This window comes from Lissotriton helveticus, chromosome 5_1, assembly GCF_964261635.1.
Source record: "Lissotriton helveticus chromosome 5_1, aLisHel1.1, whole genome shotgun sequence".
NCBI lineage: Eukaryota > Metazoa > Chordata > Amphibia > Caudata > Salamandridae > Lissotriton > Lissotriton helveticus.
This window is the reverse complement of record NC_136065.1, coordinates 245355452-245368166: the sequence shown is the minus strand read 5'-3', so window position 1 is coordinate 245368166 and position 12715 is coordinate 245355452. Positions and strand designations below refer to the sequence as shown.

Below are 12715 nucleotides of genomic sequence, written 5' to 3'. Positions count from 1 at the left end.
AGCTCCGGTGAGTGGGGTAAAGAGGGAGCCTGCATTTAGTGAGCGAGCCCCGTGGGGCCAGCACGCACAGGGTTGGTGCCCGCTTCGGGGCACATTGTCGGTGCTCCCACCTGCCCCGCTTGTCAGGGGGCAGCTGCTCCAACGGGGGCAAAGTTTGGATTCTCCTCCTGAGTCCCAGAGTGGTTCCATGAGTCCCCCGAGTGGGGCTCACACAGTGGTGCTCGCGCTGATTTGCTTGGGGGGCATTTTCTTGACAGAGTCCCAGAGGGAGGCTCACCAGGCCCGAGGAGTGCCAGTATTTATTGGGCCAGTGCCATTTTTCTACAGCTGCCCCGCCTGGCAGAGGGCAGCTGCAACGTTGCGCAGTTCTTCTACAGGGGGCACAGTAAATGCCCGTGCCCCTCTTGGTGATTTCACAGCTGCCCAGCAATTAGTGGGCAGCTGCCACGTTTAGGCCCAAAACTCTTGCGCACCTTTGTTTCGCTGCCTAGGCAGCCAGCCCTGACTATTTGGACAAACGGCATTTGAGCCCCATGGGAGGCCAGTTGGCCTGGGGTCAGTACCTAATGTGATTCTTGCGCAAGGTGATTGCACTGAGTTTATGAAGGTCAATACCTAATGTATTTATCCAGTGATACCTAATGCCTAATGTGATTTGTGCGTAATGTATTTATGCATCCTGCCTGATACCTCTGCCAGTGTTTTATGATTAGGAGGGTGTTTTGCATTATGGTTTATGCTAGTAAGTTTACGTTTCACTGCGTGACCTATGCCTAAGGTGATTAGTATTGCGTAGTGTGTTCCTACCTTTTACCAGTGGTTACTGGTTGTGTTCTACAAGTATTATTTTGTGCTTCAGTTATTCTATGTTCTACATCTACTATTTCTCCTAAGTGTTGATTCTGACAGTGGTCCATGTTGTATATAATCCCCTGTAGATACTGCCCAGTGCCAGTTGGCACAGTGTATATGTGTGATTATGATCTAATGTGTTTATGGTAATACACAGGCTATTTTTATATATAACCTTGTGTGGAGTTCTTTTTGTGGGGGCCTAGTGTGTTGCTGCTGTGTGTGTGTGTTGCACAAACGCTTTACACATTGCCTCCGGGATAAGCCTGACTGCTCGTGCCAAGCTACCAAGGGGGTGAGCAGGGGTTATCTTTGGCATGTAAATCCCTTGCCCTGACTAGAGTGGTGGTCTCTGCCTGGCTTTGGCGCAAGCCTTAGCCAACTAGAGATCCCATTTCTAATAAATAAGTTAAAGCCATTTGCTTTGCTAATGGTATTGTATAGTCAGTCAGTCAGTGTCAGTCAGTCAGTCAGTCAGTGTCAGTGTCAGTCGGTCAGTGTCAGTGTCAGTCGGTCAGTGTCAGTCGGACAGTGTCAGTCGGACAGTGTCAGTCGGACAGTGTCAGTCGGACAGTGTCAGTCGGACAGTGTCAGTCGGTCAGTGTCAGTCGGTCAGTGTCAGTCGGACAGTGTCAGTCGGACAGTGTCAGTCGGACAGTGTCAGTCGGTCAGTGTCAGTCGGACAGTGTCAGTCGGACAGTGTCAGTCGGACAGTGTCAGTCGGACAGTGTCAGTCGGACAGTGTCAGTCGGACAGTGTCAGTCAGTCAGTCAGTGTCAGTCAGTGTCAGTCAGTGTCAGTCAGTGTCAGTCAGTGTCAGTCCGTCAGTCAATCAGTGTCAGTCAGTCAGTGTCAGTGCCAGTCAATCAGTGCCAGTCAGTGTCAGTCAGTCAGTGTCAGTGTGTCAGTCAGTCAGTCAGTGTCAGTCAGTGTCAGTCAGTGTCAGTCAGTGTCAGTCAGTGTCAGTCAGTCAGTCAGTGTCAGTGTCAGTCGGTCAGTGTCAGTCGGACAGTGTCAGTCGGACAGTGTCAGTCGGACAGTGTCAGTCGGACAGTGTCAGTCGGACAGTGTCAGTCGGTCAGTGTCAGTCGGACAGTGTCAGTCGGACAGTGTCAGTCGGACAGTGTCAGTCGGACAGTGTCAGTCGGACAGTCAGTGTCAGTCAGTGTCAGTCAGTGTCAGTCAGTGTCAGTCAGTGTCAGTCAGTGTCAGTCCGTCAGTCAATCAGTGTCAGTCAGTCAGTGTCAGTGCCAGTCAATCAGTGCCAGTCAGTGTCAGTCAGTCAGTGTCAGTGTCAGTAAGTCAGTCAGTGTCAGTCAGTGTCAGTCAGTCAGTGCCAGTCAGTCAGTGCCATTCAGTCAGTGCCAGTCAGCCAGTGTCAGTCAGCCAGTGTCAGTCAGCCAGTGTCAGTCAGCCAGTGTCAGTCAGTGTCAGTCAGTGTCACTCAGTCAGTGTCAGTCAGTCAGTCAGTGTCAGTCAGTCAGTCAGTGTCAGTCAGTCAGTCAGTCAGTGTCAGTCAGTGTCAGTCACTGTCAGTCAGTCAGTCAGTGTCAGTCAGTCAGTATCAGTCAGTGTCAGTCAGTGCCAGTCAGTCAGTGCCAGTCAGTCAGTGCCAGTCAGTCAGTGTCAGTCAGTCAGTGTCAGTCAGTCAGTGCCAGTCAGTTAGTGCCAGTCAGTGTCTGTCAGTCAGTTAGTGTCAGTCAGTGTCAGTCAGTGTCAGTCAGTGTCAGTCAGTGTCAGTCAGTGTCAGTCAGTGTCAGTCACTGTCAGTCAGTCAGTCAGTGTCAGTCAGTCAGTGTCAGTCAGTCAGTCAGTGTCAGTCAGTCAGTGTCAGTCAGTAAGTGTCAGTCAGTCAGTGCCAGTCAGTCAGTGCCAGTCAGTCAGTGTCAGTCAGTCAGTGTCAGTCAGCCAGTGTCAGTCAGCCAGTGTCAGTCAGCCAGTGTCAGTCAGCCAGTGTCAGTGTCAGTCAGTCAGTGTCAGTCAGTCAGTGTCAGTCAGCCAGTGTCAGTCAGCCAGTGTCAGTCAGCCAGTGTCAGTCAGCCAGTGTCAGTCAGCCAGTGTCAGTCAGCCAGTGTCAGTCAGTCAGTGTCAGTCAGTCAGTGTCAGTCAGTCAGTGTCAGTCAGTTAGTGCCAGTCAGTGTCAGTCAGTGTCAGTCAGTCAGTGTCAGTCAGTCAGTGTCAGTCAGTCAGTGTCAGTCAGTGTCAGTCAGTCAGTGTCAGTCAGTCAGTGTCAGTCAGTCAGTGTCAGTCAGTCAGTGTCAGTCAGTCAGTGTCAGTCAGTCAGTGTCAGTCAGTGTCAGTCAGTCAGTGTCAGTCAGTGCCAGTCAGTCAGTCAGTGTCAGTCAGTGCCAGTCAGTCAGTGCCAGTCAGTCAGTGCCAGTCAGTCAGTGCCAGTCAGTCAGTGCCAGTCAGCCAGTGTCAGTCAGCCAGTGTCAGCCAGTGTCAGTCAGTCAGTGTCAGTCAGTCAGTGTCAGTCAGTCAGTGTCAGTCAGTGTCAGTCAACCAGTGTCAGTCAGTGTCAGTCAGTTAGTGCCAGTCAGTTAGTGTCAGTTAGTGTCAGTCAGTGTCAGTCAGTGCCAGTCAGTTAGTGCCAGTCAGTGTCAGTCAGTTAGTGCCAGTCAGTGTCAGTCAGTTAGTGCCAGTCAGTGTCAGTCAGTTAGTGTTAGTCAGTGTCAGTGTCAGTTAGTCAGTGTCAGTTAGTCCGTGTCAGTTAGTCAGTGCCAGTTAGTCAGTGCCAGTTAGTCAGTGCCAGTTAGTCAGTGCCAGTTAGTCAGTGTCAGTCAGCCAGTGCCAGTTAGCCAGTGGCAGTCAGCCAGTGGCAGTCAGCCAGTGGCAGTCAGCCAGTGGCAGTCAGTCAGTATCAGTCAGTGTCAGTAAGTGCCAGTCAGTGCCAGTCAGTCAGTGTCAGTCAGTCAGTGTCAGTCAGTCAGTGTCAGTCAGTCAGTGTCAGTCAGTGTCAGTCAGTGTCAGTCAGTCAGTGTCAGTCAGCCAGTGTCAGTCAGCCAGTGTCAGTCAGCCAGTGTCAGTCAGCCAGTGTCAGTCAGTGTCAGTCAGTGTCAGTCAGTCAATCAGTGACAGTCAGTCAGTTAGTGTCGGTCAGTGTCAGTCAGTTAGTGTCAGTCAGTGTCAGTCAGTGTCAGTCAGTGTCAGTCAGTTAGTGTCAGTCAGTGTCAGTCAGTTAGTGTCAGTCAGTGTCAGTCAGTTAGTGTCAGTCAGTGTCAGTCAGTTAGTGTCAGTCAGTTAGTGCCAGTCAGTTAGTGCCAGTCAGTTAGTGCCAGTCAGTGTCAGTCAGTTAGTGCCAGTCAGTGTCAGTCAGTTAGTGCCAGTCAGTGTCTGTCAGTCAGTTAGTGTCAGTCAGTGTTAGTCAGTGTCAGTCAGTCAGTTAGTGTCAGTCAGTGTCAGTCAGTCAGTTAGTGTCAGTCAGTGTTAGTCAGTGTCAGTCAGCCAGTGTCAGTCAGCCAGTGTCAGTCAGCCAGTGTCAGTCAGCCAGTGTCAGCCAGTGTCAGTCAGTGTCAGTCAGTCAATCAGTGACAGTCAGTCAGTTAGTGTCAGTCAGTGTCAGTCAGTTAGTGTCAGTCAGTGTCAGTCAGTGTCAGTCAGTTAGTGTCAGTCAGTGTCAGTCAGTTAGTGTCAGTCAGTTAGTGTCAGTCAGTGTCAGCCAGTTAGTGTCAGTCAGTTAGTGTCAGTCAGTTAGTGTCAGTCAGTTAGTGTCAGTCAGTTAGTGCCAGTCAGTGTCAGTCAGTTAGTGCCAGTCAGTGTCAGTCAGTTAGTGCCAGTCAGTGTCAGTCAGTTAGTGTTAGTCAGTGTCAGTGTCAGTTAGTCAGTGTCAGTTAGTCCGTGTCAGTTAGTCAGTGCCAGTTAGTCAGTGCCAGTTAGTCAGTGCCAGTTAGTCAGTGCCAGTTAGTCAGTGTCAGTCAGCCAGTGCCAGTTAGCCAGTGGCAGTCAGCCAGTGGCAGTCAGCCAGTGGCAGTCAGCCAGTGGCAGTCAGTCAGTATCAGTCAGTGTCAGTAAGTGCCAGTCAGTGCCAGTCAGTCAGTGTCAGTCAGTCAGTGTCAGTCAGTCAGTGTCAGTCAGTCAGTGTCAGTCAGTCAGTGTCAGTCAGTGTCAGTCAGTGTCTGTCAGTGTCAGTCAGTGTCTGTCAGTCAGTGTCAGTCAGCCAGTGTCAGTCAGCCAGTGTCAGTCAGCCAGTGTCAGTCAGCCAGTGTCAGTCAGCCAGTGTCAGTCAGCCAGTGTCAGTCAGTGTCAGTCAGTGTCAGTCAGTCAATCAGTGACAGTCAGTCAGTTAGTGTCGGTCAGTGTCAGTCAGTTAGTGTCAGTCAGTGTCAGTCAGTGTCAGTTAGTCAGTGTCAGTTAGTCAGTGTCAGTTAGTCAGTGTCAGTTAGTCAGTGTCAGTTAGTCAGTGTCAGTTAGTCAGTGTCAGTTAGTCAGTGTCAGTTAGTCAGTGTCAGTTAGTCAGTGTCAGTTAGTCAGTGTCAGTTAGTCAGTGTCAGTGTCAGTCAGTGTCAGTGTCAGTCAGTGTCAGTGTCAGTCAGTGTCAGTGTCAGTCAGTGTCAGTCAGTGTCAGTTAGTCAGTGTCAGTTAGTCAGTGTCAGTTAGTCAGTGTCAGTTAGTCAGTGTCAGTTAGTCAGTGTCAGTTAGTCAGTGTCAGTTAGTCAGTGTCAGGCAGTGTCAGTGTCAGGCAGTGTCAGTCAGTGTCAGTCAGTGTCAGTCAGTGTCAGTCAGTGTCAGTCAGTCAGTCAGTATCAGTCAGTCAGTGTCAGTCAGTCAGTATCAGTCAGTCAGTATCAGTCAGTCAGTATCAGTCAGTCAGTATCAGTCAGTCAGTATCAGTCAGTCAGTGTCAGTCAGTCAGTATCAGTCAGTGTCAGTCAGTCAGTGTCAGTCAGTCAGTGTCAGTCAGTCAGTGTCAGTCAGTTAGTGTCAGTCAGTTAGTGTCAGTCAGTTAGTGTCAGTCAGTTAGTGTTAGTCAGTGTCAGTCAGTGTCAGTCAATCTCTGCTGACCTGGTTCTCTGGCTCTAAAGCAGCTCTGCTGACCTGGTTCTCTGGCTCTAAAGCAGCTCTGCTGACCTAGTTTTCTCCCTCTAAAGCAGCTCTGCTGACCTGGTTTCTCTGGCTCTACAGTAGCTCTGCTGACCTGGTTCTCTGGCTCTAGAGCAGCTCTGCTGACCTGGTTTCTCTGGCTCTACAGCAGCTCTGCTGACCTGGTTCTGTGGCTCTAGAGCAGCTCTGCTGACCTGGTTCTGTGGCTCTAGATCAGCTCTGCTGACCTGGTTCTCTGGCTCTAAAGCAGCTCTGCTGGCCTGGTTGTCTAGTTCTAGAGCAGCTCTGCTGACCTGCTTCTGTCCCTCTAAAGCAGCTCTGCTGACCTGGTTCTCTCCCTCTAAAGCAGCTCTGCTGACCTGGTTCTCTGCCTCTAGAGCAGCTCTGCTGACCTGGTTCTCTGCCTCTAGAGCAGGTCTGCTGGCCTGCTTCTTAGGCTCTAGAGCAGCTCTGCTGACCTGGTTCTCTGGCTCTACAACGGCTCTGCTGACCTGGTTTCTTTGGCTTTACACAGCTCTGCTGACCTGGTTCTATGGCTCTAAAGCAGCTCTGTTGACCTGGTTCTCTGGCTCTAGAGCAGCTCTGCTAACCTGGTTCTTAGGCTCTAGAGCAGCTCTGCTAACCTGGTTCTTAGGCTCTAGAGCAGCTCTGCTGACCTGGTTCTTAGGCTCTAGAGCAGCTCTGCTGACCTGGTTCTCTGCCTCTAGAGCAGCTCAGCTGACCTGGTTCTTACGCTCTAGAGCAGCTCAGCTGATCTGGTTCTTAGGCTCTAGAGCAGCTCTGCTGACCTGGTTTTCTGGCTCTAAAGCAGCTCTGCTGTCCTAGTTCTCTGGCTCTAAAGGCTCTGACCATTCAAACATACCTCTGTAGTCCAACCCCGCCTCACAGGAAATATACTCATCAGCTTATCATAATGTGCAAATGAATGCATGAATAGATTGCTTTAAAAAGCTAAAAACCAGTCAAATAAGGTGCTTTGATGATGCAGCAGAATTCCACATTTTGCGAGAGTTGGGGGCAGAAGCAGGAGAGGCTATCAGTGGCCATTACAAGCGTGTGGACGGCGCTGCAAATTAGAAAAAAAAAGTGCTTCCAGTCCTTTAAAGGAAAGAGTGTAAATCCGCCCGTAAACGATCCAATCCCAGTGGGCGTGCCTAAAAGGAGACAGGGTGGCAACAAGGAATGATTGGCATGCCTTCAGTGCAATCATTACACTGCTTTAGGCATAATTCGTGATGCCAAATGACGTGCACAAATGAAAACTGAAGGCAGAACTGGTACGAGGCTTCTGGAATCGTATCGATTCCAGGAAGTCTCGTATAACGAGAGCAGCGCATGCGCTGCTGACGTCAGGCCGAGACCTAAAAAGGAGAGACAAAGTTAGGACAGATCACTGGCAAGCAAGGATTTTTAAAGGACAGTGAAACAAATGAAAAGCAGGGGCGTGGCTTTAAGCCTACAAGAGAAGTTTATACTAAGGTATATACAAGGTCTCGAGCTCGACCTAAAAAGGCCAGAGAGTTCACAGGTTATTTAATCACCAAGTCAAGAAGACCTATCCTGGGGATGTACCATTCCTCTATTTACCAAGGAAACACTAGAGGATAACTTTGCTCTGGACTTAAACTTTCTGGATGTGGTGTAGCTGGTCTTTGTCTGTTAAGGATTTCAGTGCCCCTTTAAGAATGTGTTAATATGCTTGTGTCCTATTTCAACAGATAGCAATGGAGACATTAACATTTTTAAGTGGATTCCTTAAACTTACCACTGGCAAAATTGATATTCCCAGCTTCTATTCCTGCTTTTACTGCTGCTCTTCCCAACAGCAAATTCTCTCCTCTGGAGATCCGGTCCCGCTCCTTCTCTGCCAAACTTCCATAAAAAATACGGGACTTCTTCACCAAAGGGGGACCATCTTCATCGTCCGACATTATGAAGATGTGTCCAACCTACAGCAAAGATTAAAGTATAAATAAGCCAACAGCTGAACACCAATGTTATCAAGGCTTCCTATACTCACTTAACTCACCCACTCCAATGGACAGCTGATGTGATGTACATTATCACAGAGAAGGCTGGGGACAGCTCCTTTACTTCTGTAGAACAGAGGTTTCTAAGCTTTTCAGAAGGGAGAGCTACTTCTTATCACCAAACCCCAGGGTACATTACTAGGGCCAACACTGTTATAGCATTGTAGCTCTTTTCCAATCTGTGCATGCTTTGTTGCAGATCTGGGAAAAGGCATCAATTGAACTGGGGGAACCATTTGTTTCTACTGTATGCTACACAGGCACACTAGGCTAGAAACACTATTCTTTCAACTTAATATATGTATTATGCATTGCCCTCTTCTTCTGAACAAATCTACTGATATAACCCTCCGACTTCTCCACTTCACCATACCCTCCCTCTACTTAAAATCATCTCTTCTCTCCACCTAACCCCAATGCTTGAGTATCTTAGCCCATTTCCCATTTCTCCATCACCAAATCTTCATTGCTGCCTTATCCAGAATCCACCCAGCAATCCTTCATCCTCTGCCTTGCCATCCAACCCCTATATATATCCTTCAATATCTTGGAGGCTGTAACGTCCAATAACATAGTGAAAATAAGAAACAGCAGGGCAAAGTACAAGGAACTAATAGTACAATCAAACAAACATTTGCAATGCAATAGGTATCGCATTTGTTAAAGTTAGAGCTGTTCGCGTTAAAAATTACAATGTTTTTTACTTTTGCTTTTTTATACCATTGGCAATAGAACTATGTAAACATAATTACTCAACTGCAAATAAACAAACATAAGTCAAAAACATTGTCATGTTCAACACAGACAGCTCTGGGGTAACATATCTTCTGAGGAAATATTAAGAATTAAGCTCCTCTTCCCTTACTGTTAATTAATGCATTGGATCGTGAAAAGTGCAAGACAAACTATGGGAGTCACGTAATCGTAAGCTTGCGCCACGTCAGCTTGCAGTAGAGTTAAAACAAACACACAAAAAAGAGCACCCGATATGAACATCGATGGTATTTAGAAATTGCATATGGACTCCCACTTCGCCCGGTAATCTAGGTGTCACCTCTCAGTGCACACACCTCTAAATTAACTGGTAAAATTGTTACATTTTTCCCACTGGTACCGAACTATAAACATGTCTGCTGTTAAGTCGAATGCAGATGCAAAGACCCTCTTCACTCCCCTCCCCAATATTTTCTTCCAGCAAGGAAAAGTAAAATATGTCGCTGGAAATTAAAATTATCCAGGGTTCAAACACTTTTCACCTGTCCTTGAATTCATTTGGAGTTGGGTGCCGAAAGATCCGTGTTGAAAATGAATAGCTCTGGGAAGGTATCCGAAGCCCCCTTATTTTGATACGTGGGGACGGACCGGAGTTTAGGGACATTCATGGGTATTTTTTTCACATGGTAATTTCGTCTCTTTGTGGTGTTCGCTGGACCATCAATTCTCCGCTCACGTCCCGGTGGAGATCAAACGCACAGAGGCAGCCAGAGGCTGCACAGAGCCATCGCTCACACTGCAACAGATTCTCTCAAAGTTTACACCGCCGACCCAAAACAGACCCGAGATTTAGAACACAGAACAAGTCAAAGGTCACCGTCACTTTGTGAACAGCTACATGTTCAGTCTTGGAAGAGCAGAAACATTGGTTTGTGTGGGCAAAGAGTGCCTGAACCGATTTAAAACATAACCAGACTTATAAAATCTACTTTCGAAATGTTGTTTGCAGAGGGGTTGTGCTGATGCGTCGCATGTGGCTGGTGTTTGATGGCTGCAGATGTTCAGCACAGCTGGGTGCTTTATTTACAGCCCTTGCGGTAATGACTGAGTGGGTCTCCAGTGTGTGTGTGTTGTTACTCCCTCTTTTAGGCAGGCTGAGAGGGGCTTTGGTTTGAGTGTGTGGGAGGGAGGGGGCAGTTAGTCTCTTGTAGCACAGAGTGCACGCAGGGGTTAACGCGAGAACGCTTCATCCTCAGTTTGTTTGTTGTTTTTTTGTCGCCAAGAAAAGCCTTGGCCCTGCTGGGCCCACATCTGCCCCTCTGGGATTTCACTTACTGGGTAGCGGAGGAGTGATGGGAGGGGTACACAAAGGGCGCACGGTGACGGTATGCGGGTTATTCAACTTAATATATGTGGTGTATTATGCAGTAAATATATAGGGCAGACAGTGAAGGAAGGCACTGACAGAGAGCTAGTTTGGAGCATTCCTATTTAAGGATGGGCTACAACACATAGTGCAGGGTACTGTATGGGGGGCAGGAGATGGCCGAGGTGGGAGAGTCGCCAATATGGAGGCGTAGTAATGAAGGATACAGTGGAGGACAACGAGAGGGGCTGGATTTAGAGAGTAGTGTGTGTGGGGCTGGTGAGATCGAAAGACACAGATGAACTTTATTAGAGGGCATGGGTTACAGGGCGTGTGAGGTGTTAGCAGTAACTGCATGGCACATATTAGGGTAAGAATTTGGAAATTGTGTGAGGCACGGAATGGCCGGAATTAAAAAGTACGGTTCTGGGGTGGGAACTGGCTGGCCTTGACTAGAGGTTTTCAGACCTAGGGAGGCAGGAGAGGACCGGATTTAGGAGTAGATATTGCAGGGCTGACAGTGCCAGGCATTAAACAGGCGGGGGTGTGAGAGATAGGGACGGGTAAAGGGGGGGGGGTTATAAGGGCCGGCGATGGCAGGGGTCAGGCTATGCTGTAATGGTGTACAGGTCGGAGCAGTGCACGGAGGGCACATTATGTGGCAGTGGTACAGGCGAATGCGTGAGTTCAAGGGCAGGGTGTCTCAGGGGTTCAACTGCCAGAGAGAAGCGTACTGGGGCAGGTGCTGTCACGGGATAGAGGATTCGGTTTTGGGACCAGGTGACCACAGGGATTAAACTCACAGCATCTGAGGTGGCTGGAGTCGGGGATTCGAGGCATAGTCCTGGGGCAGGTGCGTGCTGATGTTAAATATATATGCGGCATAGTAATAATAAAACGAGTGTGGTGCACGAGTAGCCCACCTCTCTTTCCTTCTTTCATTTAGTTACTTCCCTGTGGTTTCAATTATCGCCCTCGTGTCTGGGCACGATAATTGAAACCACATGACCATCGGTGCATGTAATAGACACCGATAGGCCACGGGCGGAGCAATACGCCCGCCTTTGGCCAATTGCGTCCAGTCTTTGAAAAAAAGACACACGCAAAGCCAATAGCCTGGCCCAAAAGGAAAAGCACACGCAAGAGCGTGTGCGATTCCTAGACCAGTTTTAAAACCCGCTACAAAAAGTCTCTCGCTGTGCGAGCACTGCTGCACACTGCATCGCTAGGCGCGAGACCTAAAAAGGAGTGTGAGGATTGCATCTGGAACGAATTGATTGCAGCAGCTAAAAATAAGGATCATGCTGGTTTCTCGAAAATACTTGCACAAGGAAATAAAACTGGTAACTCCAGCCTGGATCATTATTTGGAACAGGGCACTTGGACTAGACATTTTTTTGCCCTATACTCGGATGCTGTAGATTCAGCAGCTACTGATCATCCTATTAAGGGAACAAATCCCCCGGAAATTTCCTGGCATGGTTTAAGTACCACACCTTACTTAAATCTAGATGGTGCAGTGGCAGCAATAGAAGCTGTCAAGTCAGTGAAAGCCCCAGGCCCTGATAAGATTCTAGGTGAACTTTTAAGGCACGATAAAACAGTCTGGGCACTTTAAGTAAATGTACTTAGTAATACTTTGGCCGCAGGGGCACCAATGCCAGAATCATGGAAAGGGGCTGAAATAATTCCTATTTTTAAGAAGGGTAATCGCCACGATCCTGCCAATTATAGGCCAATAAGTCTAGTAGACACTCTACAAAAGGTTTATGCAAAACCGATCCTATCAAAGCTCAACAATTGGTTGGAGGAAAATAATATATTCTCTCCCAGTATTAATCTGGGTTTAAAGTAAAACAAGCACAATAGACCAGGTTTTTAGATTATTTTGCATAGCTTGGAAGTACACTAATTTAAAGGGAGGATACTTGTACAAAGCTTTCATAGATCTGAGGTCTGCTTTTAATCTTATCCCTAGAAATTCCCTGTTGACTGCTTAAAATGCAAAAGTTAGATGGGTACCCAGGGGTGAACTCACAGAAGCAATCTCATTAAAAAGAGGAGTAAGGCGGGGATGTATATTGGCACTGACCCTCTTCTCTCTATATCTAAATGATGTTGGGCAACATCTTCAGGGTTGTAAGCATGATTCTCCTAAGTTGGGAGGGGTGCCAGTACCAGCATTACTCTTCACTGACAACACAATCCTAATATCACAAACACCTAAGGGACTACAACTCCTCTTAGATTACTTTAGTCACATCTGCATATTAAAAGGGTCTGAAATAAACTCAAAACTAAATATATGGCCATAAACCCGCATAAATCCTTCAAAAACAAGCATTTGCAATGCAATAGGTCTCGCATTATGAAAGTTTGAGCTATTGGTCTTGTAAATGACAATTTTTTTTATTTATGTGTTGGTTTTGAAAATAGCTAAATTAATAGCTTTGTCATTTACAATGCCAATAGTTATAACTTTCGCAAATGTGACACCTATAGCATTTGTAATGCAACATGTTTTGTATTTACGTGACTTAGATGTATTGATATTACAAATAACATTGGCTTTTAATTTTTTTAAATAATTAATACTTAAATAAAAGTGATTGTAATTTATAATGGCAATAGTTTAAACTTTTGTAAATAACTTTTGTGAAGATTATGTTCAGTGTATTTTATTGTGATGAAAATCCAAGAACAGAAGTGAAAT

General features: G+C 47.4%; 1 protein-coding gene across 1 annotated transcript in view; it reads right to left on the bottom strand.

Moving 5' to 3' along the window:
• Positions 1 to 12715, bottom strand: part of PRPF4 (pre-mRNA splicing tri-snRNP complex factor PRPF4) — a 206958-nt gene that overhangs the window by 165679 nt on the left and 28564 nt on the right. Inside the window, exon 2 of the mRNA XM_078642126.1 lies at positions 7658 to 7841. Within this exon, the coding sequence (XP_078498252.1) occupies positions 7658 to 7823 (166 nt within the window). The 5' untranslated portion in view covers positions 7824 to 7841. The remainder of the gene's footprint in view (positions 1 to 7657; positions 7842 to 12715) is intronic.